This window comes from Alternaria alternata (assembly GCF_001642055.1).
Source record: "Alternaria alternata strain SRC1lrK2f unplaced genomic scaffold CC77scaffold_3, whole genome shotgun sequence".
In the NCBI taxonomy this organism is placed as follows: Eukaryota; Fungi; Ascomycota; class Dothideomycetes; order Pleosporales; family Pleosporaceae; genus Alternaria; species Alternaria alternata.
This window is the reverse complement of record NW_017306192.1, coordinates 910,479-934,119: the sequence shown is the minus strand read 5'-3', so window position 1 is coordinate 934,119 and position 23,641 is coordinate 910,479. Positions and strand designations below refer to the sequence as shown.

General features: G+C 52.3%; 8 protein-coding genes across 8 annotated transcripts; 2 read left to right on the top strand and 6 right to left on the bottom strand.

The window, feature by feature from the left end:
- Window positions 1–117: 117 nt before the first annotated feature.
- Window positions 118–6,287, bottom strand: CC77DRAFT_927246 (hypothetical protein; the record flags this gene model as incomplete). The annotated part of the gene is made up of 2 exons (XM_018533980.1): window positions 118–3,321; window positions 3,372–6,287. 2 exons carry the CDS (start codon window positions 6,285–6,287, stop codon window positions 118–120), a joined length of 6,120 nt encoding a protein of 2,039 aa, XP_018389970.1.
- Window positions 6,288–7,242: 955 nt separating this feature from the next.
- On the bottom strand, window positions 7,243–8,402 carry CC77DRAFT_927604 (Six-hairpin glycosidase; the record flags this gene model as incomplete). Its single annotated transcript, XM_018534001.1, has 2 exons — window positions 7,243–7,335; window positions 7,389–8,402. 2 exons carry the CDS (start codon window positions 8,400–8,402, stop codon window positions 7,243–7,245), a joined length of 1,107 nt encoding a protein of 368 aa, XP_018389969.1.
- A 575-nt stretch (window positions 8,403–8,977) lies between these two features.
- Window positions 8,978–9,764, bottom strand: CC77DRAFT_927132 (Emopamil-binding protein; the record flags this gene model as incomplete). Its single annotated transcript, XM_018533975.1, has 2 exons — window positions 8,978–9,310; window positions 9,378–9,764. The coding sequence occupies 2 exons, from the start codon at window positions 9,762–9,764 to the stop codon at window positions 8,978–8,980; spliced, it is 720 nt and encodes a 239-aa protein (XP_018389968.1).
- An 841-nt stretch (window positions 9,765–10,605) lies between these two features.
- Window positions 10,606–12,415, top strand: CC77DRAFT_927574 (amidase; the record flags this gene model as incomplete). Its single annotated transcript, XM_018533998.1, has 3 exons — window positions 10,606–10,875; window positions 10,938–12,195; window positions 12,267–12,415. The coding sequence occupies 3 exons, from the start codon at window positions 10,606–10,608 to the stop codon at window positions 12,413–12,415; spliced, it is 1,677 nt and encodes a 558-aa protein (XP_018389967.1).
- A 1,378-nt stretch (window positions 12,416–13,793) lies between these two features.
- On the bottom strand, window positions 13,794–14,843 carry CC77DRAFT_1016919 (hypothetical protein). Its single transcript, XM_018524304.1, has one exon. The coding sequence runs from the start codon at window positions 14,652–14,654 to the stop codon at window positions 13,968–13,970; it is 687 nt and encodes a 228-aa protein (XP_018389966.1). The 5' UTR covers window positions 14,655–14,843; the 3' UTR covers window positions 13,794–13,967.
- Window positions 14,844–16,032: 1,189 nt separating this feature from the next.
- On the bottom strand, window positions 16,033–17,319 carry CC77DRAFT_928378 (hypothetical protein; the record flags this gene model as incomplete). Its single annotated transcript, XM_018534047.1, has 6 exons — window positions 16,033–16,176; window positions 16,259–16,399; window positions 16,475–16,692; window positions 16,742–16,910; window positions 16,976–17,116; window positions 17,239–17,319. 6 exons carry the CDS (start codon window positions 17,317–17,319, stop codon window positions 16,033–16,035), a joined length of 894 nt encoding a protein of 297 aa, XP_018389965.1.
- Window positions 17,320–18,940: 1,621 nt separating this feature from the next.
- On the bottom strand, window positions 18,941–21,332 carry CC77DRAFT_530351 (S-adenosyl-L-methionine-dependent methyltransferase). Its single transcript, XM_018532040.1, has 2 exons — window positions 20,854–21,332; window positions 18,941–20,796 (listed from the first exon to the last, which is right to left on the bottom strand). Exons 1-2 carry the CDS (start codon window positions 21,167–21,169, stop codon window positions 19,094–19,096), a joined length of 2,019 nt encoding a protein of 672 aa, XP_018389964.1. The 5' UTR covers window positions 21,170–21,332; the 3' UTR covers window positions 18,941–19,093.
- Window positions 21,333–23,044, top strand: CC77DRAFT_530327 (FAD dependent oxidoreductase). Its single transcript, XM_018532039.1, has one exon. It carries the CDS (start codon window positions 21,496–21,498, stop codon window positions 22,798–22,800), a length of 1,305 nt encoding a protein of 434 aa, XP_018389963.1. The 5' UTR covers window positions 21,333–21,495; the 3' UTR covers window positions 22,801–23,044.
- Window positions 23,045–23,641: the final 597 nt, after the last annotated feature.

The window sequence follows — 23,641 nt, the reverse complement described above, 5'->3', positions numbered from 1 at the left end:
GCTTGCTCGCAGTACAAAAGCACAAAATCGATAGTAGTGACGAGATGGCGGATGCGTGTTGTGTGTTGCTGCGTTCTGTTGGTGCAGTCCTTCCTCTCTCCCTCTCATGTTTGTGGCTTAGTACCTCAGCTTACCCAGAAGACTGAAGCAATATGCGCACTCCCTCTCACTCTTCATTTGTATCATGAAGACTCTTGCTCTTGCACCCAAGACACCACCAGTCTTGCCTACACCACCCACCTCACCGTCTTCATTCATGTGGTCTTCCCATACGCTAACAGCAATACCACTTCGTGCGACACGCTCAAAGCATGTCTCGGACAAAGTGACGTCAAGCAATGTCTCGCCATGTTTCTTGCCAGTGAGCAGAATGCGTCGCTCCTGTGTGTGGTCTCTTGTGCCAGGTGCGCGCTGTCGTGGGTTAATGGGTGACGATGGCTCGCTTGGGTTGGGTGATGGCAGCATGATTGTTAGCCGTGCGCTGCCCATGTCGCGCCATTTCTTAAGTGATTCTCGCTCGTAAAGCCTGCACTTGGTGTTTGTAATGCCAGCTGGTGCACCAGGCGCTCGCATTCCATCGCCCGTAGGTGTAGTTGCGCCCGAGCCAGGTCGAGAGTTGGAGCCGTTATCGAACGAGGAACCTGTACTACGAGATCCGAGGGTCGAGTTGCGGATGCTGAAGACGCCGCTCTTGCCGAACGAAAAGCGACCCAATGCCGAGCGGAGGGCAGAATTCATAGTGCCAACGGACGATTCAGTGGCTGCAGAGATGGAAGCAGCACGTGTGCTTGACTTGCGGTAGCTGCTTCTCCTTCCCAACGTGCCACCTAGCCAACCAGAAGACTCAGCGCTTGTCCTAGCTGCGTTCTGGCGGTCCATTGCCTCGGCCCAGCTAGATTGTCCGTAAGGGCCGCGGGCGTTCTGAAGAGCTATGTAGGTCGGGTTGTTGATGCGGGATTGGTTGATCATGGCATATAGTTGCGAGCACTCAGCTGCGTTGCGACTTCTCAACATGATGTTGTTGCCAGCTTTAATGCGCGACTCTGCGGTAGGTGGAGAGCGAATGGAGATATCAATGGCCGTCGATTTGCGCAACGGCACCAGAGGGGTAAGCTCAACCGCAATTAGGGGAGCACCTCCCTCGGGAGTGATGATCTCGTCGCCGTCGGCCAGGAAAGGCTTAGAATGGTTGATCGAGATCTCGTAGACCTCGATCTTGCCTGGCGTAACGACGATGCTACATTCGTCTGGATGCAAACTATCCCATCGGCCATTATCAGACCAGGCGAAGATAGATGCGATGGTCTTTGAAGCCTTGCCGGAACCCTGCGGAACAGCTCTGTATGGCGTGTTCGACGCGGATTGCGATGGGGTGATAGTGCCGTTGGGAAGAGTGTAGATTGATGCGGGAGGTGAGACTTTGGGGAACTTTTTAGTCTCATCTTCAACCTTCTCGGTTTTCTCTACCTTCTCTGTGGGGGCAGGACGGCTGGTTTCTCTGCCAGTGGTGTATGTACGCCCAGGATACCCGCGTGGCCCAAGGTATCCGATTGGCATGAGCGGCATGGGAACGTCGTCATCCAGTTCATCTTCTGACGACTCCGAGGTAAGGCTTTCTTCGTCCTCCTCGCCCACCTCATCCTCAGAGGGAGATTCTTCTTCACTTTCGCTTGACTCCTCTGTGCAGGTAGAAGGCTCATACTCATGCTTCAAGGGTGATGATGATCGCCTCTTGTTCTTGAAGCCAGGTAGTGTTGGGGTGAATACAGGCGTTTTGGTTCCCTTGAGGGTTACAGGGGTTGCGGGACTAGAAGATCGGTGTGGTGGTGTTGGCGGTGGCTCCTCGACCTCTGTTTTGGGCTCTACAATATCTTCGACAATTATATCGTGTCTCTTTCCATGCATCTTCGGTGGTGCAGAGGCTGAAGCCTCCCGAACACTGTCTTCTTCATCTTCTGCATCTTGTGTTGGTGTTGATGGACGGCTTGACTTCCTTTGTCTTGGGATGCTCGGTAATTCCAGCGAGGGAACGGAGGACACTCGCCTATGTGCTTGTGGACGCTGTGGAGAGGGAGGCGAGCCAGGTGGTGAGATCTCCGAGTCTTTGACAGTGCTCTTGTCTTCTTCAGAACTGTAAGATTCGTCGGACTCGTCGGAATCATCTACTTGAGAGGATGGCATCCAGACACTGTAGCTCTTTTGGGGACGCTTCTTAGTAGACTTCCGACGTGGCTTAGTCTCTTGGACCGGCGATTTAGTCTTCTCTGGCTCTGCCGGATCTTCGAGCGTGATCTGGCGAGACGGCCGTGCTGAGTGTGGGGAAAGAGTGGGGTTCTTAGATAATCTCTTCGCCCTTGTTCGTTTCAAGCTCGAAGGTGACCCGGTGCCTTCCGCTCGTACTGCCTCGTCAAGACCGCGAGGCGTCCTGTCAGGATCGTTGAGGAGCTGATAGGCGGTCTGCATAGCATCTATGGGCGTATGGGGCTCTGAATCATATGCATTGATATGAGAGCCATCACCACTGGGTGGAGTGATAGGCGATATGGTACGAGACTGGTTACGCCTATCGGGGGTGTCGTAGTGCCATACTTTTGATACTTCAGTATGTTGCTCGCCAATAGGGATGTCAATCTCATGTGGGCTTGGTGTCCTGCTTTTCTGTGGGAGTGTAGATTGGGTTGCGGCTGAAAGGAGGGAAGACGATCCGTGGCTGCTGGCCGGCCTTTGCGCATTGTTGGATGTAGCCTGGTTTTTCCTGACTTCTTCGATTGGAGGTGGGATGGGATTGAGACCGAGCATTTGCACCCACTCGAAACCAGCCTGTTCATCCTCGGATATCAAGGACATGACTTCACTCCATTCTGATCCATCATTTTGTTTCCCACGAATCATGACGATTATTTCGCCTTGCAGATCGCCATTTCGTGCGGAGGCGTTACTGAGCTGGACAGGTGGTAGGAGTAACCAACGTCCTGTCGGGTCCACTTCGCAGAACAGTATGTCACCTCCGACTCCTGTGCCTGGTGCATTGTCGCGGAGCAGGAGCTCAACGCGACAACTCATTTCCTGACCACTCGAGTGGAACAGGTGGAGATCGAAATGATCTCTGGCTCGCACGCAACGCGTGGAATCAACCCGGACGCCCGCAAGGGGGGCGAGGCTTCGGGGATCACGGGCGCGAGTGGGATCAACGCTAGCCGCAGCCTCGTCTTCGAGGCGGGCTTGTTCGTCGTTCGACCGCTTGCGTGCTGCCGTAACTAGATCCTGGAAGATCTTTGAGATTTGCTCTACTCGGTCGGAGGGTTTCAAGTGGTTGATACCCTTGGTTGATGTTAGCATTGCGTTAACATGGACAGGTTACCTCAACATACCTTCAAACTCTTGGAGAGATACTTGAGTCGCACTAGCGGGCGCTTGAGCATATAGGCGACGTCGACACGCTCGCCATCGCTGTTGACTACGTATCCTTCAGCGTTTCGCGGCATGCCTTCGTCCCATGGCGCGCCGTCTTCTGGTCCATTGACGACCTTCGCGGGCTTGAAAGGATCGTCATCTGCTGGTGCAAGACTGATTACAACGTCTTGGAAGCCAAGGCGCCACGCGGAGATATAGTCGGAGTACACCCGCTGCGCGCTCTGAGCCCAGGAGACAAGCGCATCGGAGTCTTCCTTAGGAACGCGCTTGTGCAAGTTCTTGAGTCGCTCTAGACAGACACCCATGTCAACGATTGGCTTGGTTACTTCACTTGGATCTGACTTGGAAGAGCGAGAGAACAGGCCAGCTGCGATGGCGGATTCGGACTTGGAAAGGACGCAGCTGAGAAGGACAGGAATAACACCATCGACCAAGGTGCGGAGCTCCCGCATATATTTCTCTTCATCAGCAGTAAGCTCCTTCATTATGTCGTCAATAGTGGCAGTAGCCAGGCGACTCCTGTTAGTACGAATACTCCGGGCAGAGACGATACTCTTGGACTTTGAGCTTGCCTTGGGCATGGAAAGTACGGATATGAGATCCGCATGGCTGGCAAGCTTCCTGCGACGGGTACTCTGGCGGCTAATAATAGTCGAGGTTTCCGGGTTCAAGTACGAGCCTACTTCTGATGCAGGTGCTCCGGGAACGGTGCTTGCTTCCTCAGAGATGGTTGTAATGGTATCAGAAGCTGGCGCTTGCGATGAGTGCGCTGACCGCGACGAAGCAATGGTTGAAAGGCGCTTGCCAGTGGAAGGGAACATACGTGGACCTAGAATTTGTCGTGGTCGCAAAGGCATAGGCATGGCATCAGGTACTGGCATATCGACAGATGAAGAAGGCGCAGAGGAAGCAGCGTCCAAATCAGTAACGTCATCCTTGGGTATATCATCGATCGAGGTAGATTCACGGAGAGGAGAGGACATGGATCGACCCTTGGTGGGCGAATACTGGCCGCGCTTTGCGCCACGGCGCTTGAGTGAGGGCGTTGGGGTGACGGATACTTCACTCTCCTGGTCCTGGGTTGTCGTCTCGGTCGTGGCATCTGAAACGACGGTAGACAGAGCCTCATCAAGATTTTGGGTGTTGATGGTCATCTCGCGGCTCGAACGTCTTCTACGCCTTCTGCTACCACCACCACTACCACTGCTGCGACGGCGGAGCTTCTCGACGGGTTCGTCCCGTGTCGTCTCAGTGGACGCACTGACTTCTGATTGCTCAGCCTTATAAGGCAGGTCGAGAGATGAGACTGATTCTTTTGACTGGCGCCTTCGTGGTGACTTCTTGGTAGGCTCATCTTGCGTTGTCTTGGTAGAGGTAGTAACCTCTGAGCCTTCGACCGTAGCGGGCAGATCGAGAGACGATACAGACTCCTTGGACTTGCGTCTGCGGCGCGAGCGCGTCTTCTTGACGGGAATCTCGGATGTTACGTCGGTGGATAGTGTGACTTCGGATCTGCTGGCCTTGGAGGCGGATTCTGGACTTGATATAGATTCCTTGGACTTGCGTCTGCGTCGGGGCTTGGGTTCTGCCAAGGGGTCGGGCGTGCTGCTGAGCCAGGCTTCTAAGCGGCTTCCCGGTGGTTTCGTGGAAGTGGTCGTCTCTTGGGCTGCTGGAATGATCAATGGTGTAGCAGCTTCCTCTTGGGTCCTGGGGTAGGACCTGCGACTCTTCTTCCGTGAGGGTTTTGGCGCCGGCTTGGTGCTCTCGTCTTCTGTGCGAGCACCATTGCTTCTCGGACGGCGCCGGCGCCGTCTCTCTCGCAATTCATCGTCTCGTGGCGAAGTGATTCGGCTCTCGCTAATAGACGGGGCTGAGCTCTCTGCGTACTCGACTGTGACGACATTGCGGGGGTCGTCACTCTGTACTGAGCCGGATCTTCGTCCTGTTCCTCGTGTCCATGGTGTGAAGGGCATGAGATCCTCTGCCGACATGGATGCCCGTGGTGATGTCCGCGCGCGTCGTCTGCTGCGCCTGACTCTCACAAGCTCCGACTTGTCCTTCTCGGGCTGAGGCGAGGTAGAACCTGACGGCGCTTCGTCACTCTTCGCACTCTTGGCACCCTTGCCGCTTCCTGCCCCGCTACTCGTCGGGCGAGGATCGTTCTCTGAGCTCGACGGTTTGGATGGTCGGCGGGGCTTCGGCTGGGCTTTCACCTGTCCTGTGCTCTTGCCTATGTACTCAGCAAAGGGCAGCAGAGGGTTTGATTGAGGCGTGACGGGAGCCAAAGGCTTGAGCTCAGGGCTTGGGGGCTTCTTGGGGATGATGCGTGAGGGGCGCACCCAGGCGTTTGGGATTGTCTTTGGCAGGGGGCGACCAGCGGCATCCTTTGGTGGTGATTGTTTGGCGCGCCAGTGCGAATCACTGATGACGCGCTTCTTGGGCGCTGTTGCCGTGAGCAGGTCCTCGTCGAGTTCATTGTGGGGAACGGGGGTCTTCTTTGCGCTGCCCGGGCGCTCTGGACTGGCGCCGACCGACTTCCCTCGCTCGTGCACGGGTTTCCAGTTGGGTTTGTCGTCGTGGGGCTTCGTCTTTGGCGTCGTCAGCGGCTTGGGCGAGGCTGCAGGCTTGGTCGAAGTCTCGGGAGCGGATGCGCCGGCGTCGTCTTTGCTCGCGGCGTCGGGGTCGACGTCCTGCTGCCAGCGCTTTATCTTGTCGCGCACGTTGGCGGGCTTGTTGATGCCAATAGCCTTGGCAAAGTCCTTGCCGTCCATGGCTGCTTGTTTGTCCGTCGCGCCCATCTTCTTGCCCGGCGTGCCATTTCTCTTCTGTCCAGCCGTATTTTCAGGGTCACTGGGCCGGGGGGAAGCGGGCATCGAGTCCCAGTGTCATTGGAGCTGCGGGCAGGCGTCGCGGGGGACGGAGTGGTTGTCGGTGCGCGGATCCGAGGGTGTTTGTGTTTTGGTGTTTTGGTGTTCTGTGTCGTCGAGGCTGACGGGCCGTTTCCAGAGCTACGCCGGAGCTGCCTCTGCGTGCGTAGAGGCGGCGGCAGAGGGGCGAGGAGGGGCGCGCAACAATGCAGACAGCGAGTGTATAGGTGAGTGATGGTGGTGATGACGGTGGTGAAAGCTGTCACCCCATCAGAGGGGATGGTTGAGCGTAGCGCAGACTGAGCGAACTGCTAGAGGGACGGTGTGATGTTTGATGACCCAATAATGGATGCGGGCCGCCAGTAAAACCGGGCTGGCCAAGTGTGCAGCACGTCCCAGTCGGCGGCGACAAGCAATGCGATAAGCCGATGGTGCTTGTGCCTTCAGCATAAACTTCCTATGCAGCCTCTTGGTCTAGACGACGTCGAGTCCGAGCCTCTCCAGCCTCTTGTTTACATGCCGGCTGAGACATTGCTATCTCGCAGCCCAGTGAGGTTGGGCTATCCCTCGGGAACATCCATGAAGGCCATGCTCGCCTAAGCAGCTGTGCACACCACGTTGACCCACGATTCGATCATCGAACCCATGCTGCACATCCGCTGCCATTACAACTACATCCAAGATACCTGCGAACATCGCGATGGTCACTGGCTTGCGGACCAACCCCGCCATTTTCTTAGTCAAAGACACCCCTGGCAATAGAACGCTGCAAGAACAACAACAGGTTTTGTGGATTTATGCCACGCATGCCTTCGCGGTATACCAAGGCCTGGTCAAATTACCGATGATACTGATCCCGGAGGTTTTTGCGTGGGGTCAATCACCATGTTTATTTTAGTCTCCTGTCCTACAATTGCTTTTGTGCCCGCCACGACCGCCAAAATCACATGTCCTCACCACGCTAAATGCTCAATCTCTCAACTTCCAAGCTCGCGCGCACAAAGGCCGCTGATCCCAACACGCTGTTGTAGACAATCGGCTGCCCCACATAGTACTATGACACCTCATTAGCATCCACTTGGACTCCTGCGGCTTGTCATCACTTACCTCGTAGCTAGCCGTCGAGTTCAAGCTACACACCCCAACCGTGCCATTCCAGCCCAACGTCCCGTTCCCGTTATGCACGACAAAGCTATCGGCGATGTAGGTGTACGCCCTCTTTGCAACTTCCACAGTGCCATTCGACATCGCATGCGTGGGCAACAATCCCATCCTCACGCCCTTGAGCAAAGCATACACGAACATGCTACTCGCACTACTCTCCAGATAATTCCCCTCTTGACCAGGCCTATCCATCACCTGCCACCAGGCCCCTGTCTTCGCGTCCGCCGCCTCAACAACAGCTGGCATGAGTTGTTGGAAACGTGTTTCGATGTATCGCCGTGTATGAGTGGCGGCAAGAGGCAGCAATTCAAGCGTGTCGATGAGCGCCATACAATACCATCCTAGACTGCGTCCCCACACATGTGGGCTTGCGCCCGTGACGTTGTTGGCCCACACTGCCGTGCGAGAAGCGTCGTAGCCGTGCACAAGAAGACCAGTCTTTTCAAAGTAACAGTGTTGCCATAGCAAGTCGAGTTGGAGGACCATATCCTCTAGTGCAGTCTCTGTTGTAGAGCTGTTGCCAAGATCATTGGTATATGCCGCAAGGAACGGAGTAAGGCTGAACATGCCATCCAGGTAACTCCAGTACGGATAGACGTAATACCACAGTCCTCCTTGGTTATTTCTAGGCTGTAAGTCCACACTTTGCCTTAGTGCTTCGACTGCTATTCTGTACTTCTCTTCTCCGGTTTCCTGCCATAATTGTAGTAAACCGTTCCCGCTACTTAGACGATCCAAGGGATATGTGGCATCGCGTGTGGCATTAGAGACGACAGGAACTATGGAATCGACACTTTTGGTGATATAAGCATCGAGCGTCGGTGCTAGTGAGGTGTTTGGATAGGTGGAGAGGATGTGATGGAACGTCTTCTGAACGAACCCGGCTTGCAGAAGCGCAGAAGAGTCCGTTTGGCTGGCCAGGATACCCTGGTTCCGAGAAATGATCGATTGAGCCATCTGAAGGGAGAGAGGATGAGAAGCATGGCTGCCGGTCTTGGGTAGGGCTGCGGCTGAAGAGGCGAGGAGGCACAAGTGTGCGAAGAAAGCATTTGATAGATGCATGACTGTGAATATCAAGGTTTACTGCCCGAAACTAGCATGCCCAATAGGTCGGAGACCTTGTCGAGAGCTTATGTATACGGCTTGTTTGTGATGTGCGGCAAGGGTCGTGCTTACGACGCGCGAAAAGCCGATATTAGGGTAAACACTAAGTCGAGTGATCGGCACTTTCGGGGTTACACGCGGAGAGTCAGATAGCAGAACGGTAGTTCTCCTTTTGTGGATCTAGTTGCCATATTCTTCTATTAGCATTATCCAAGCCTATCGATCAAGCGCCTTCGAACCAAGATGCGCGTTCAAATCTAGGGTATCAAAATAGCGTCCCTGTATCGTGTCCAGAATACTTTTGCAGTCCATCCCAACATTCAATCCATAGTAATAATAACTTCCATCCCAGCACGCCTCCACTCCGACGGTAGTGATTTTCTGTCCACGGAAGCCGTGTCGACAAGCCTGATACACGGAGCATTCTTCTAGTTGCGCTTCTTGCCCATCTTCTCAACAAGCCTTGCCGCATCGTTGACAGCCGCAAAAGCGCTCCATGTAGCCATGACGCTCTGGTACATGAGGTATCCAGGGATAACGATCCAGAAAGCGTTCATCAAGACAAAGTAGCCCCAGTAGTAGAACTGTTCAGGACGCGAGTATGAGAGGTTGAGGATGTAGTGGTCGAAAAGCGATGTAGCGTAGTACAGAACGTCGCCGTAGAACTGACCAAGCGAGACGATGAGCTGAGCCGAGTAGCGGAGGGGGTGGTCAATTGAGATGAGATAGGCGCAGAGGAAGGAACCTGGGCCCCAGAAAACCTATGAGGTTGTGCGTTAGTCACTGCAGTCGGGCTCTGGGGCAATGGGAGGAGCGGTGTGTACGTACAGCGGTGACAGTCTCCATGCACAGAACGAAAGCGTCCTGGGTCAAGTAACGCGAGTCACTCAGCGCATACTCCTTCCACAGCTGTCCAAAAAGATCGTTCAATCCGCCCATGTTCCTGAAGTTGTAGGCAAAGTAGCCCTCGAAGAACGAGTGGATGCAGCCGCATAGCACGAACCACATGATGGTGGATAGGTCACCGGTGCTGGCATTGGGCCGCAGGCGCTTAACCATGACATACGTGACGCTGAAGATGGCGACACATCCAGCAGCGAACATGAGCAGCAGGTCCAGCGTGCCCCATCTGTTGGCCAGGTAGCCCACAATCTCCTTCTCAATGGGGTAGTAAGGGTGCTGCCCCGGAGGCAGTGAGAAGTTACCGGCGGCCATGGCGAAAGATGCGAGTATGCAATTAGACAACAAGGTAACAAAGTGATGTAAGAGTGAAGAAGAGAAAGGAGTACAGAAGCAACGTGTATCAATGGGTGGGCTACTAGCAATGGGGGCACGGCGTGCGTCGCGGTGCCAGCCAGGGCCAAGCGGGAAAATATTCCGGGGCAGCTGGCAGGAGACGCTTGTGGCGCGCCCTCAATTGACGGCAACAGGGATTACAGACGCGATCGCGACTCCCCGTCATGTCAGATGTCAGCAAACTAAAATCCATGTGAAGCACGTAAACATGTGACCGTTTCCTACATAGGATCATGCCAACGGTAGCAGTGACTTTGAGGTCGTTGTCCGTGGTTCTTCCTCGTCGCAATCCTTATCTCATCCTCTCAACATCCTCTTGGTACGCTTCATTTCCCTAGCGCAAGGAGGCGTCCTGCCGTCTTCGGGTAAGTATTCCAGCCTGCTACTTACGCAATCAGGTTTTGGTACCTGACGACATCTTTCCTGAATTAAGAGTCTGTTCTATGAGAAGAGTGGTGCTAATGGCGAACATGATTGGAAGGAAGCCGTTTCGAGGCCAATGTCGAAACGCGCGTATGCTTCGCGGCGCGCAATCCGTGGAGTAGGAAGAAGGTATGGTATAGCTCGCGCCGAGAAGCGCTGCTTTAGCGTAGAATTGTCTGCTCGTATGCCTCCAGTCGATGATGCCCTGAGAGTCAGCAATCAATGTTCCCTACCCCTCAAGGCACTAGTCCGTTCGTGGCATACCTCGGCTTCTACCCTAGCATTCACCATCTCCGCGACATCACGACGCTGGTCTTCGACACACTCAAGCATCGCAATGTCTCAGGAAAGTTTATCATCCAAGGCCGATTGGCAGTCTGTATCAAAACGGAAGAAGGAAAAACAAGACGGACGCATACCAAAGGAGTGGAAGCTGAGCAGCTTACCCGAGGCCAATGTTAAGAGCTATACGGATATACCACACAAGTCCGGGATTCTAACAAAGAAGGAATTGGACATCACCGAAAATTATGATGCTGTCGCGCTGGCCGAAGCGATCAAGGCCAGGAAACTAATGTGCATTGATGTAACGAGAGCCTTTTGTAAAGTATGTCTTTTCTTACTGAATCCGCAGTTGGCATCGCCTATTAGTGTCTGACATTGAAACAGAGAGCGGCGATTGCCCATCAACTCACAAATTGCCTTACAGAGGTCTTCTTCGATGATGCGCTGAAGAGAGCTTCGGAACTTGACGACCATCTAGCATCAGGAAAAGCACCTCTTGGACCTCTGCATGGTGTGCCTGTCTCTCTCAAAGATACTTTTAGGGTGCGTGGTTACGATGCTTCTATTGGTCTCGCAGCCCTTTGCTTCAAGCCAGCGGAAGAAAACTCAGTCCTGGTCGATTGCTTGCTGGGCGCTGGAGCAGTTTTGTACTGCAAGACAAATGTACCCCAGACGCTCATGGCTCTGGACTCCCACAATAATGTCTTTGGGCGCACTATCAACCCACTCAATACCGCTGTAACCGCTGGCGGAAGTTCAGGGGGAGAAGGAGCATTGATCGCAATGCGCGGCTCGGTATTAGGTGTGGGTACAGATGTTGGCGGTAGTATTAGGATACCAGCCATGTGCGATGGAACCTTTGGTATCAAACCTAGCTGGGAACGCATACCTTACGCCGGCCAAGAGGGTGGTATGCTGCCTGGAGCGACGAAAATTGGTATCCCAGCCAGTGCTGGGCCGCTCGCCCACACTATGCGCGACGTCGAACTCTTCTTCTCCGCAGTATCAACACAGCAACCCTGGGGAATGGACCCGGATGTCGTGCCATCACCATGGTCTTCCTTGTCCACAACACGAAAGAAGTTGAGAATTGGTGTCGTCAGAAGAGATGGAGTCATCGAACCGCATCCTCCAATCCTGAACATCTTAGATGAAGTCAAAGACAAATTGAAGAAGTCCGGAACTGAGGTGGTTGAGATGGATATCACACCACTTTTCTCACAATGCCAATCCCTCGCTAACGCACTTTTTGGTGTTGAGGGCGGAAACGCAATGTTCGATATCCTGGAGTCCTTCAAAGAGCCTCTCTCACCTTGGTTATCCACACGGCTCAAGCGTAAGAAGCCCATGGAGCTTCCCAAAGTCCAGCAACTCCACGGTAAACGTGAGCAGTTACGAAAGAAGTTTTTGCAGATCTGGAAAGACCAGCATGGCGAGATTGATGCCTTTATCTGTCCTGTTGCGCCACATCCTGTGCCGCCCATTGACCGCTACAATGGTGTTAGTTACACTAGCTCCTTCGTGCTGTTGGATTACCCGGCGGGTGTTGTGCCAGTAAGATCATTCGGAACGGCAGATATGGAGGGAGAGGTGGCGGACACGAAGCCATTAGGCAGCTGGGATAAGGCAAATAGAGAGCTTTGTAAGTAGTGCCGCTTGACTGGCGAGTGCTGAAAGCACACCGAGTTGCTGTATGGCTAACATTTTCTTTAGGGGCTGACTTCGATCGATCGATCTACCTTGGAACACCACTTTGCGTACAAGTCGTTGCACCGAGGTTGCAAGAAGAAAAACTTGTCCAGGCTATGTCTACTATCGACGATGCGCTAAAGGGCTCAACTCGACTTGACGCGAAATTGTAAACTCATGGTAATGACAACTATTTGGCGCATCTCTTATCATGTGTCGCTCCGAAACATCATCCTTCAAGCCTTGTTTCGGGAAGTGGCAGCTCGAGCCATGTTATCTTCCTCGCCACCAGGCGCTTGTCGTACTCCGAAACTGAAGGCCATCTCCTTTGAATCCTGTGGTCATTCTTCACAAGTAAACTCTGCACATGACAATAAGCGAGCGAGGCACCGAATCTATATAGAAAGGCAGGTGAACACAGACTTGTCACATGATTGGAAAGACCTGAATTACAGTTGTCCTTCAAGGCTTACAGCCTCGTCGTCACCCACTTTGTTCACGCTAAGCCGCTCTTACCCATCTCCTACAAAAGTAGCGAGAAGCTACGAACGTGCAACTCCGAAGAACATCGGCCCGCCATGTGTCGTCTATCTTCGCCTACCCCTCCCTCGCACTACTCCAAATGAGGCGTTATCTAGCGAACTTCGACGTAGATGATTGGCGGATGTGCTTCCACAGATTACCACTAATCGATTCCAGAAACAGGGGTGAGCGAGATGGAGCATTAGAGTAGGCAGTGGACACGCATGTGTTGGCAAGGGTAGACGATGCATGGCATGTATGGTAATTGTAGGTTATGGGTCGTCAGCACTTATGATCCATGGCCAAGGGCGGCACAGTAGCTCGACCCACTCCGCAAATTAGTACTTATGGGTATCGAGGTAGAACGTTACATTCTCTGTGTGTCTATGCACGTTTCTGGGGCTGAGCGGCTTATGACACCGCGATGTTGCTTCGAATCACAACATTCGCCTACCCCAGTTGCTGTACCGTCGCGTCATTAGGCGAAGTAATAACATTTACGACAAATTCAAGACGGTAACTATATCCACTTTCTTCCCTCTCCAGTCACTAGCTCACGCGACAAGCATCAATCAATGAGCAAAGACACGCGTAAACGACGGACGGTATGACTGTATCGTCTAGTAGGAGTGAAACTCATATTGTGGAGGGAGTATAATACACAATGTAAGCTTGCAAAAAGCTCATTCTTATGCGGTGAAACTCAGCACTTTACGCCCCTTCGTAACTAATCCAGGCGTTCAGTAATAGCACACAGCGATGTTACACCGCTCGCTACACCTAGCCGTAAACAGTCCATCAATGTCAATGGTCTGCAGCGACTACTCTTCTGGCTATCCCCGATCATTCATAGTGCAAGAAAGAGACGCTCTACGCCCTGAAGCCCAAACTCTTTCCAGATAAAAAAAAATATAGTACCCATACATCTGGAGCACTCCTGTAACGCCATGTATGTTCGTTTAACACCTGACCCGCTTGATGCAAAGCATGATGAGAAATCTAATGCCATTCTAGGCCTTTTACGCTACTATAGCCTAGATGGCTGCAAGGTCGTTGAGCGCATAGCTCAACTCTCGCCTCGCACCAAGTTCATCGATGCCGTCATGCGGCCGGTAGTGGTGTGCGACAATTCGCACTGTTGCTCTGTAAGTTTTGTACCTATCACGGTTAGTACTGCGACCCCCTAATTACCCGCACCACCACTCACATGAGCATTCTGGTCCTCGCACTCGCAGTCTTGACCGGGTAGTCCCCTAAGCCGGCGAAGAACGCTTCGTTGCCATCCGCCATACCGCCGCTCATCAGCGGATCGCCCCAGATGACGTTTGAGAAACCAACCAGACCAGCGACCTGCTTAGTACGCTCGTCGATAAGCACGTTTTCGGGGTCGCATACGTTCAAGGCCACAAGACGCGGCTCAATGACATCTTCTAGGCATTGCGCGTGCTTGCCGACCCAGAATCGTATGCTTTCAGAGTGTGCGTTGACGAGCATATCTTCCGCGTCGCGGATTGTTGCTTCGAGGAGAGCGAGGAAGGCCTCGCGCCAGGAATTGCTGCCCTTTTTGGCGAAGACTCGGTGTGTCATGCCGAATTGGGTTGCTGACAGCGTAGTGAGAGCGCGGACATGAACACCCAGTGTTTGGTCGATGGAACTTCGTTCGCTGGCTGTAAGATACGGCGCAAATTCCGAAAGCTTGCGACCGGCTATGTGGCTCATCATGAGAAATGGTGTGCCGAGCGGTCCGCCGTGACCATCATACTTGATGAGTTGAGGGACAGGTATTTGTGTGTACTCGTGTAATGTCTCGAGCGTCCTCCGTTCCGTTTCCAGGAGGTGTTTCTCGTGCCGGAGGAGTCGCACGTTGTAAGGTGGTGGGCATTTAAGCATTAAACAACTACCATCTTCTAGTCTTGTGAGGTAAACTTGATGGAGGCATCTTTGTAGAACTTCAACTTGCTGCACAGTGATTTTCGAGGATCGGAACACTGATCTGATCACCCTCTGTATGCTAGGAAAGTCGAGTGTAGTGATGGCAGTACGTGAAGATGTTGATGAAGACGACGAAGATGATGAAGTTGACGAAGAGGGCCGAGCGTGCTTTAGAGCATACGTACCACGGCTCATACTGGTGAGGGGATAGATTGCGACATCCAGCGGGGGAAGATGCATTATAAAGAGTTGGGTAGCGATGTACTAGATTCAGGCGAGGCTTAGCGTGATCCGAAAGTGGAGGCCGGGAGCTTGTGGACTGCTGCATGTCAGGGACTCTCTAAGCATTAAGAATGGCCCGATGCTACATGAACAACTTCTCATAGTGTTCCTTTTACATCGTGTCGACATAGATCGATCTGGTTGCAACAGATTTTCCGATGTACGTCGGGAAGCAAAAGCATCGTAACGCCAGACCGAGCAAGACCGAGTATGCTGAATTCCAGTTGATGAAACCATTTCCTTCGTTCGGCCAAACCGATTCGCATCACAGTCGACACATAGTAGCACTTCTACAAATTCCAATCATTCTATAAGCCACCTCGACTACCCTCTCGTTTATCCCCTGCTTAGCGGAAAAGCAAAAGTCATTCATGCGTGTACGGAGCTTGTAGGCAAGCGCCTTCTTTCTGAGCGAATAAGACTAGCAAAGCCGGAGAAGGACGCGGAGAAGGACGCGAGAGGCGTCCAGGCTGGCGTTCTCACCGTTCGTTAAGAGCACCTACAAGCGGTTAGGCGTCCGGTAAGAATGTCGCCTATCGCGTGTCATGATTGGCTATGCAGAGGCAAGGTTCAAGGATGCATCAATGATTAACGTCTCTCGATAGCACATGCTGATGGAACCTGAGAGACGGTAAGTGACCACGTGAACATGAGTGTGGTGTGAGAGAGCGGAATGTTGTGATCAGCGCAACGTCAGGCTGGTATGGGGCCTCCGTTCGCTCGGCGCAATCTGTTACAAGGACCTGGCCAGTCAACTACTTCCACACCATCGACGCCCTTCCGTCATAATGGTGGCGGTCCGTGCAAGCCCTAAAATATACACCCGACAGATCGGAGACGAGTCGCAGTAGAACGCTGGGTCTCAGGTCAGCATCTGAATAGCTGTTGTACCTCCTCCGATGTTTCACCAGTCGTCTGCTTCATCCCAAGGGTAACCATCAATGCAAGCCATAGTGGCCCCGATCGGAGGTTTATTCGGTTTGTGGACAATGTTGCGCTGGGCGTTCTAGCCACGAGACTGCTACCCCACGCAGCACATCCGTTCATCTCCTTCTCAGGCACTATTGTTTTTGTTGATCTTTCCCGACTGATCGTCGGTTTCTGGTTTGACAGAAGACAATGGCTGACGAAGCTCTTCAATGTTGAAACGTTTGAGCTTCTCAAAATCAGGCCCAACCACGCTCATACCCAAGACATTCTATCAGACGTAAGCAATTACCAGAATCTCATCACACCGTGCAGCTAAGACGCGTGACTACCACAGGGGGGCATAACCGTACCTTGTAAATCTCTACAAGAATAAGGAGATCATAATTTTTGAGGTCGACTTTGTGCCCGGGACCAACCGCAGCTGCAATTGTGTTGATGACACCGTCTCTCAAAAATTCCTTGTTGTTGCGTATCGATGGACGTATTGCAAACTTGGGTCGACGCGCATTAGCGAAGATCTTTGCACGACGAGGCTGCATCATCTAATAGAAGGAGCTTGTACTCACCTTCTTCCCCATTTGATCTGCGCCATGAAAGTGGGGTGCGAGGACTTCTTTCGCGACAGCTTCAAGACCCTGAGGAGTAGCCTTATCTGTTGCAGTGATGGGTGTTAGTCGCTTGACGTAACGTAAGTTCTTTGGCTGTGCGCCATTTGCAATGTCCTGACAGATCTTATGAACAAACATGACAGGTTCGATAGGTGAGCGTGTCCTGAAGAACATCACTTGGATTGGTCAGCATGAATTGTCATAAGCATGGTTGGCAATCCTTACAGCATTGGGTATCGAGCTTGAGGGATGTGAACAATGGCTTTGTGGCCGGCTTGCGGATATCGGCGAGCTCTTTTTTGATCTCAGCTTCAATATCACCTCCTTCGGAATCAGAGCTGTCCTCTGCAGCCGTGCCATTGGACTCGGCCGTGCCATACAGCGTAGTAGCGTACTGCCACTAATCAGCATCGTCGGTCGTACAACTCGATCGCAGTGCAATATTAAGGTTTTTCTTACCTCTTGGAACAAATCTCGAAGGTCAGAGACGGATTTTGCTTCCTTCTTCATAGCGCATGTTGCCCATATGCCCGCATCACCGGGCTTGATAGCACGAGATTGGATCCCACCCCTACGGGGCATATCCCAGTTTCTTTTACCCTGAGGTCTTACATCAGCCTGATAAAGATCACGGCAGCAGCTGCATGACGAAAATAGAACTGTAAGGGCAAGACTGCAAGGACGGTCGGAGTTTTGACAGTCGCACGAAGAAAAGGACTTACCTTAGCTCTTTTCTCGTCGCCATCTTGCCGTTCGCGAGGCTCAGCTTTCCGCTTCCTTGGGTTGTTGTCTGCTCCGGACATTTTTTTAATGCCAGATCGAGCGCGAGAGTGGGGGTGATGTGATGATGGTAGCTGGGAAAGTCGCGTCGAAGCCACTGAACAAGGAAAAAGAGGCTAGGCTTGTTTCATCCACTAGCGTGGTTAGTTCCGCCCAAGCTATGTCTCCCCTTTTCGTGTTCTCTCACCTCGTTGGATCCATCCACCAACACCACCGAGATACACTCCTGAGGTGGCGTCGATATCTCATCCGAGTCACCTTGTTCCGAGTTGCATATCGGCGACGTTGGATGTCTGGCGCTTCAATGACGCGTCTAAAGCACCTCATACCCTGTACATCGATTCCTGCAGTAATGCCACACCATCAATTTATTCCCCTTGAATTTCGACGGGCGCTGCCGCTAGACATCCCGCAGCTCTTGTATCGGACAAAAGCCAGATCGTCTCCACTCAGATCGTGGACGCTGTCAAATGCAAGCCTGCAGCTTGTGTGGTACACGAGGCCGAGGGCCTTCGGCGACGGCTTGCGCCGAACATTCGGCTTGCTTTTCATCTATCAATAATCATCAGGAAAGTGTGTTTGCGATGACGCCGCAGCGTGGGGCCTACCAGAATCAGAATCTACTGGTGCCTCGGAGTTATCGACATTTTGACCTATTGCAACGATGATACGAAGACGCGAAAGCTGCTATGCACAGTCACGACGAGATCTACCTGCGTATTTCCATAGCGTGGCCGAACGATGGTGGCATTCAACCAGAAGACCTATCCCCGAAAGAAACATATGGGAAGTTCAGGGGCGTCTTGCGCGTGCCGTGGGTGCTGATCCACAGTACCTGACAAACGCGGTTTCTTAGAAGGACAGTAGCCTAACTGTACCACTTTGGTGAGAAACCCCAGGATACGATGAAAATACGCTCACACTCGATCCGGATTTCCATTTCTACATAGACAAGCATTTAGAGCTATGTACCACATGATCGAGACCCAAAAGCGAAAGATCTTATTTCGTCACTTAATCGCCGCTCGACATACTTAGTTGTGGTACCAAGTCTACTAGCTTGGCAAGTCCCGCAACAGGACACTTCTATTTCTGTAGAAGTTTCGTCACAGTTATGTGCGCATCTTGGGCTTACCTGAAGGATGAGATACCGAAACGATAGATGACAAAGTTCACGATGACATCACTCAGAGTTGGGAATAAGGTGCTCAGAACTAGATCTTGACTCTCGAGTATTAAAACGATTACCTGAGCACTGGCTTAATCGAATTGAACCACGATATGTCATTCTCTTCTGCTCTGCTCATTCTGGCTTCAATGGTGAGCAGGGAGAACGCTTCCATTGCGCCAACAGTTCATTTTCTGGAGTTCCCCAAAGGCTGTACCAGAGCTTTTCTACATTCATGGCATTACAAAGTCTGAGTAGTCCAGATAGCGCAGGACTCACACCGCCGTCGGTCATGCCTGAGTCAGATCTATTGATAGAAGCCATGCTAACTTACATCAGCCTCATGTTCACCCCGACCACCATCGTCGCATGCTAGATCTCTGAGTGCATTGCTAGAGCTCGAGAGAAAGCAAGTCACCTTGATACCGATTTCCTCAAAGTCGTTCATCTTCCTCCCCATGCAATGGGAATAGTCTGCCGCTGCGTACGTGTTTCTTTCCAAATCGTCACGTCTCTTAGCCTCCTTACGTCAATGGCACTCCACACGTCATGCGCATTCATTTCGATTGTGTTATCTTCTTCATTCGTGAAAAGAAAAGTTGACAGATTCTGAAGTTCAATAACATATTCTAAAGAGACTCTGGTGCATGAAACCCAGCGGTCACAGATTCCACATGCTTGTTTTTAAAGTAAGCACTATGATCACTGCCCGGCGCCTTGAACGGCCAATCTTTGTACGCTTTCACAAGCTCGATGATCATCTCGGTCGTCAGCATCCTCACCCTAAGATGTTCCATTTGTAATCGGCCACCCTTTTCCGGGTCCTTCAAGGTAGGGCACTCGTTTATAATATCGCTCAGTCCGTGCTGCATCTTGTCGAGGGCAGCATTGACACCATCCTTGGGATGTGCGAAAAGTCCGAACATAAAGTCTGTTACCCATTTGTGGAAGTCGGGGAATTCGGAAACGGGCTTGGGAGTGGGTTCGGAGAAGACAAGGGACAGGCGATTCTGAGGCCAGACTTCATCGTTGCGCATCACGAAAGGTTCGTAAGGGCGGGTGTCCCATTGTAAGTGGAAGGAAGATGGCGATCGTATGGAGATACGGTCATCGAGTTCTGCTACGGATGCCATGGCGTAGTTTGCGTTCTGACTTTGAATGCCCTGATCCCACTTCGTGTTCAGTTCGGCTAACCTAGCCATTGCTGAATCCTTCTCAAGGCCATCCTGCATGCCGAGGATCTCGCATTCGAGCTTGTACATTTCTTCGCCAATGTCTGCAATGGCCGATGCCAACGCTTTGTTTTTATATGCCTGCTGTTGAGAAGCGAAAAAGTTGTGCGCGATTCTCATCTTGGCCTTGTAGGGGTGATCAAGAGGTACTTTTCGTCTTTTTTTCCTTGTAGCAGCTTCCTCCGCTGGAACAAATAGTTCTATTTCCGGATGCTTCTCCGCAATGTCTTTCAATGCTTCGTAGTTTTCGATGGTGCCCAAGGGAAGCAGACCAACGGCGCTCTTGCCGGCTAGGTGTTGGTCGCGGAGATATTCCTCCATTTCAGCATGGCTGACTATACCTGTGCCGTTGGATGTTCGCTCAATATCTGTAGCAAAATCATGAATGTTGTCGCGTCGGTGTGGTGGAAGTTCTATGCCGTGATTCCTTCCATTCGCCATAGCACGGACGGTAGTCTCAATCTCATATTGCGGGTTACGGCCCGAAGAAGCTCTACCCTTGTTGCGTGGGGCGCGCTCTGCGGTCACAAAGAGTTTCGTGTTCTGTGTCATCTCCATGATACGAGTCGTCTTCTGCAAGATACCGATAGATTCGGGAATAATAGAAGCGTAATCGTTGTTTTGTACCCAGAATAATGTGCGCACGAGTCCAAAGGCATGGAACAGGTCATTCGCCCATGCGGCGGAGCTGAAGTGGTAGGCGAGCTGTTTCGCCATCGAGTCAAAGCCAAGACCGGGGAGTGTTGGGTCCCAGACGAGGGAGCCTGTAACTAGCAGCGTGTTGTTTGGCTCCTGTGCTCGGGGGTCTTCGGCATCCAGCACGGTCTGATACGGGAATACGCCATTTGTCACCAAGTCGCGGTATGTCTGCAGTACGGTTGGATCTCCGTCGACGAGCGAGTACTTGGAGCCGGGCGCCGTGAGGAGAGGGTCGAGAAATTCCTTGAACTTGTCATGGCGTTGTTCGAGGAGCACGTGGCTTCGCGGTTGGAGGTATTGGTGCAGCTTTTGCGACCAGAGCCCAGCGCCAGGATTGATATCGAGGATGTCGCAACCTTTGTACTTGTCTAACTCGTGACCGACATATTTGAATACGTCGTCTGGCAGTAACTCGTGTCAGTTCGCCTCTATGAAGAAACATTCGGGACTTGACGTACCGCATAGGTCAGGACTTACGATCTGTGTTCTGACGTGGATGCCTCCCGTTGTTACCGCTTTCTTTTCATTTCGCGTTTTCTTCCTCCTCGTTTTGACCTCTTTGTCAGGGTGTATTACCTTCGCGACAGCTAGGCTCAATGGATATTTGTGGCTTATTGATAGTTTCTCGTCGCTCCAGTATTTCTCCTTGCCGACGCGCCCGCCCTTAGGAGTGGCCGCCGCCGCCTTCGCAGCTAGTCGTGTCTGGTTCCATTGTCTGGCGACTGTATTCACTCGCCAGGTATTGCGCGGTATCACAGGGTGTATGCGGAACATCAAGGCGCGCGAGGTTGTTGCTCTGGCCTGAAAGTGACGTCGAACAAGTTTCGCCGCGGGGATCCCGGCCGTTTTGAGATAGCGTGCCCATCTCCACGTGCTCACGCGTTTTGCGGCTCCAGCTCGGCGAGAGCGTCATGAATGCCGTAGTCGCCTAGGTAGGTGCAATTGAAACATGAGCATCGGACGAGCTCAGCATCGTCAGTCGATGACGCCTTTCCCGCCAGATTCTGGCGGGGGGGTCTCAAAGTGGAAGGTGGCGCCAGCAAGAACACACACAATGAGGCCCCCAGAGCAGCTTATATACACCACCTCACGTTTTCATCATGCTGCAGACGAGTAGCGATTTCCTCATTATAGGCGCTGGAACATGGGGGTGCTCCATTGCCCTCGAGCTCGCTCGCCGTGGTCACACCTCCATCAAAGTCGTTGACGGCAACCCATTCCCCTCTGCCATTTCTGCCGGCGAAGATCTCAACAAGATCGCGGAAGAGAGCAACGAGCCGTCCGACTCCGACTCCGAAGAAGATTTCTTCTGGAACCGGCTGACCCAGCTTGCGATGCAAGCATGGAAAACGGATCCCCTCTTCTCGCCTTTCTACCACGACACCGGTTTTATCATGGCCGCCGTGGGCGATGAAGCATTTGAGCGATGTATAGAGTATGCCAAAGGCGAGAAGACACTTCCTGTGGCCTTGAACACAAAGCATGATTTCCAAAGGACAATGCCCGAAGGAGTGCTTCAAGGTGACTTCCCAGGCTGGAGGGGCTTTTGGAAGAAGGAAGCTGCAGGGTGGGTGTTCGCTAGTGGGGCTTTGAGGGCTATGCATAAAGAGGCTGTTAGATTGGGCGTGCAGTTTGTGACTGGTAGCATGGAAGGAAGGGTTGGCGAGCTCCTTTATAGTCCAGACAAGAACGCAGTGCTGGGGGCGAGGACCACAGACGGTGTAGAGCATAAGGCTCAGCAAACCATCTTGTCGGCTGGTGCGAACAGCGACCTACTCCTAGACTTCGAGCGACAGCTTCGACCCACAGCGTGGACACTCGCACACATCCCACTCTCCGCCGAAGAAGCAGAGCAATGCCGGAACTTACCTGTCCTCTATGGTGTGGATCGAGGTTTTTTTATTGAACCGGATGGTGAGAGACATGAAATGAAGCTCTGCGATGAACATCCAGGATACATCAACCCTGTCATCGATGATAATGGAGAGATGCATTCCATCCCATTCGCACGCCAACAAATTCCTAAAGAAGCAGCATCACGTATGCGTCTTCTTCTTTCTGAGACATTGCCACAGTTTGCAGAAAGGGACTTCAGCTTCGCACGTATGTGCTGGGATGCAGATACTGTTGACCGTATCTTTCTCATCGACAAGCACCCCGATCTGCAGCACCTGACTGTAGCAGTTGGGGGCTCTGGAAACGGTTTTATGGCATGTCCTGCAATTGGCTCTCTAGTTGCAGATTTGTTAGAAGATAAGAGCGAAGAAAAAATGAGAAAGGCGATGAGGTGGCGACCGGAGATATGCGTCAAGAGGGATTGGTGGGACGCGCAAGGGAGATATGGTGCTGATGGGAAGGTTATGGACATCCGACAGGTGAAAGAATGGACAACGGCAGGAAGATGACATGCCTAGATCAACATCAAACCTCGAGAGAAGTTGCTTCTAAAGATGTAGCTCATGTACTGAGAGCAATGAGCAGCTGTACGTATCAACGAAGATCGCAGTCGAGTACTTTGGCATCGCGGATCTTGTCTAAAGCTTACAAATACTGCCCGCCTCAGGTCATGCTATCATTCAGATCCTGACTATCACACAAATTGCTCCGTGTTCAATGTCGTCCAAAAATAGGGACTCACTGAACCACCATATTCGATTCACTTTGTCCGCCTCGCATGTGGTCCATGTCTCTCAGATGCTGGAAATTTGACTCAACTTAGTCCTGGAAAGAAGCATGAACACAGCCTCTAAACAGTGTTCTGTGTAGTTTAATTACAGATCCAAGGCTGTGTGTTCAGGCACCCTGCGATATGATTTTGCAATTCGCACCTTAGGCCTCCCGCATCATTGCTGCTTATTCTGGTTTATCCACTGGGACGACGCAGCCGTGACGTCTAATCGCAAATCCGCCGACCCATGCAGGAAATGTTCCTAGCGTCATACTCAGCGTGGAGATGAATGCTGGGGAATTCGTGGGTCGGCGTTTGGTGGTCCGCAGGTCGGCGATTGCAGATCTGTAGGTGGGCGATTGAGGCTGTGTAAGACATACACTGCCACGTTTCACCTCGACATTCTTTCCGATCTCTCACGACCTTTGAAATGACATCTTCAGCGACGTCGCGATGCCTAATTTTAGATGTTGTCGAAATTAATGACAGAAGATGCTCTGCTAGTTCGATCGTATCAAGTTTGGAGGTAACGATGACGGCACAGGCATTAATGTTTCTTATAACGGCCAATGATATAC

Bases quoted from the DNA above. Each gene is read 5' to 3' on its own strand.
- CC77DRAFT_1016919 (XM_018524304.1), bottom strand. From the start codon at position 14,654: ATGCTTAAATGCCCACCACCTTACAACGTGCGACTCCTCCGGCACGAG.
- CC77DRAFT_530351 (XM_018532040.1), bottom strand. From the start codon at position 21,169: ATGTTCCGCATACACCCTGTGATACCGCGCAATACCTGGCGAGTGAAT. The intron at 20,797-20,853 runs GTACGTCAAGTC...AGTTACTGCCAG, and splicing joins CGTAAGTCCTGACCTATGCG to ACGACGTATTCAAATATGTC.
- CC77DRAFT_530327 (XM_018532039.1), top strand. From the start codon at position 21,496: ATGCTGCAGACGAGTAGCGATTTCCTCATTATAGGCGCTGGAACATGG.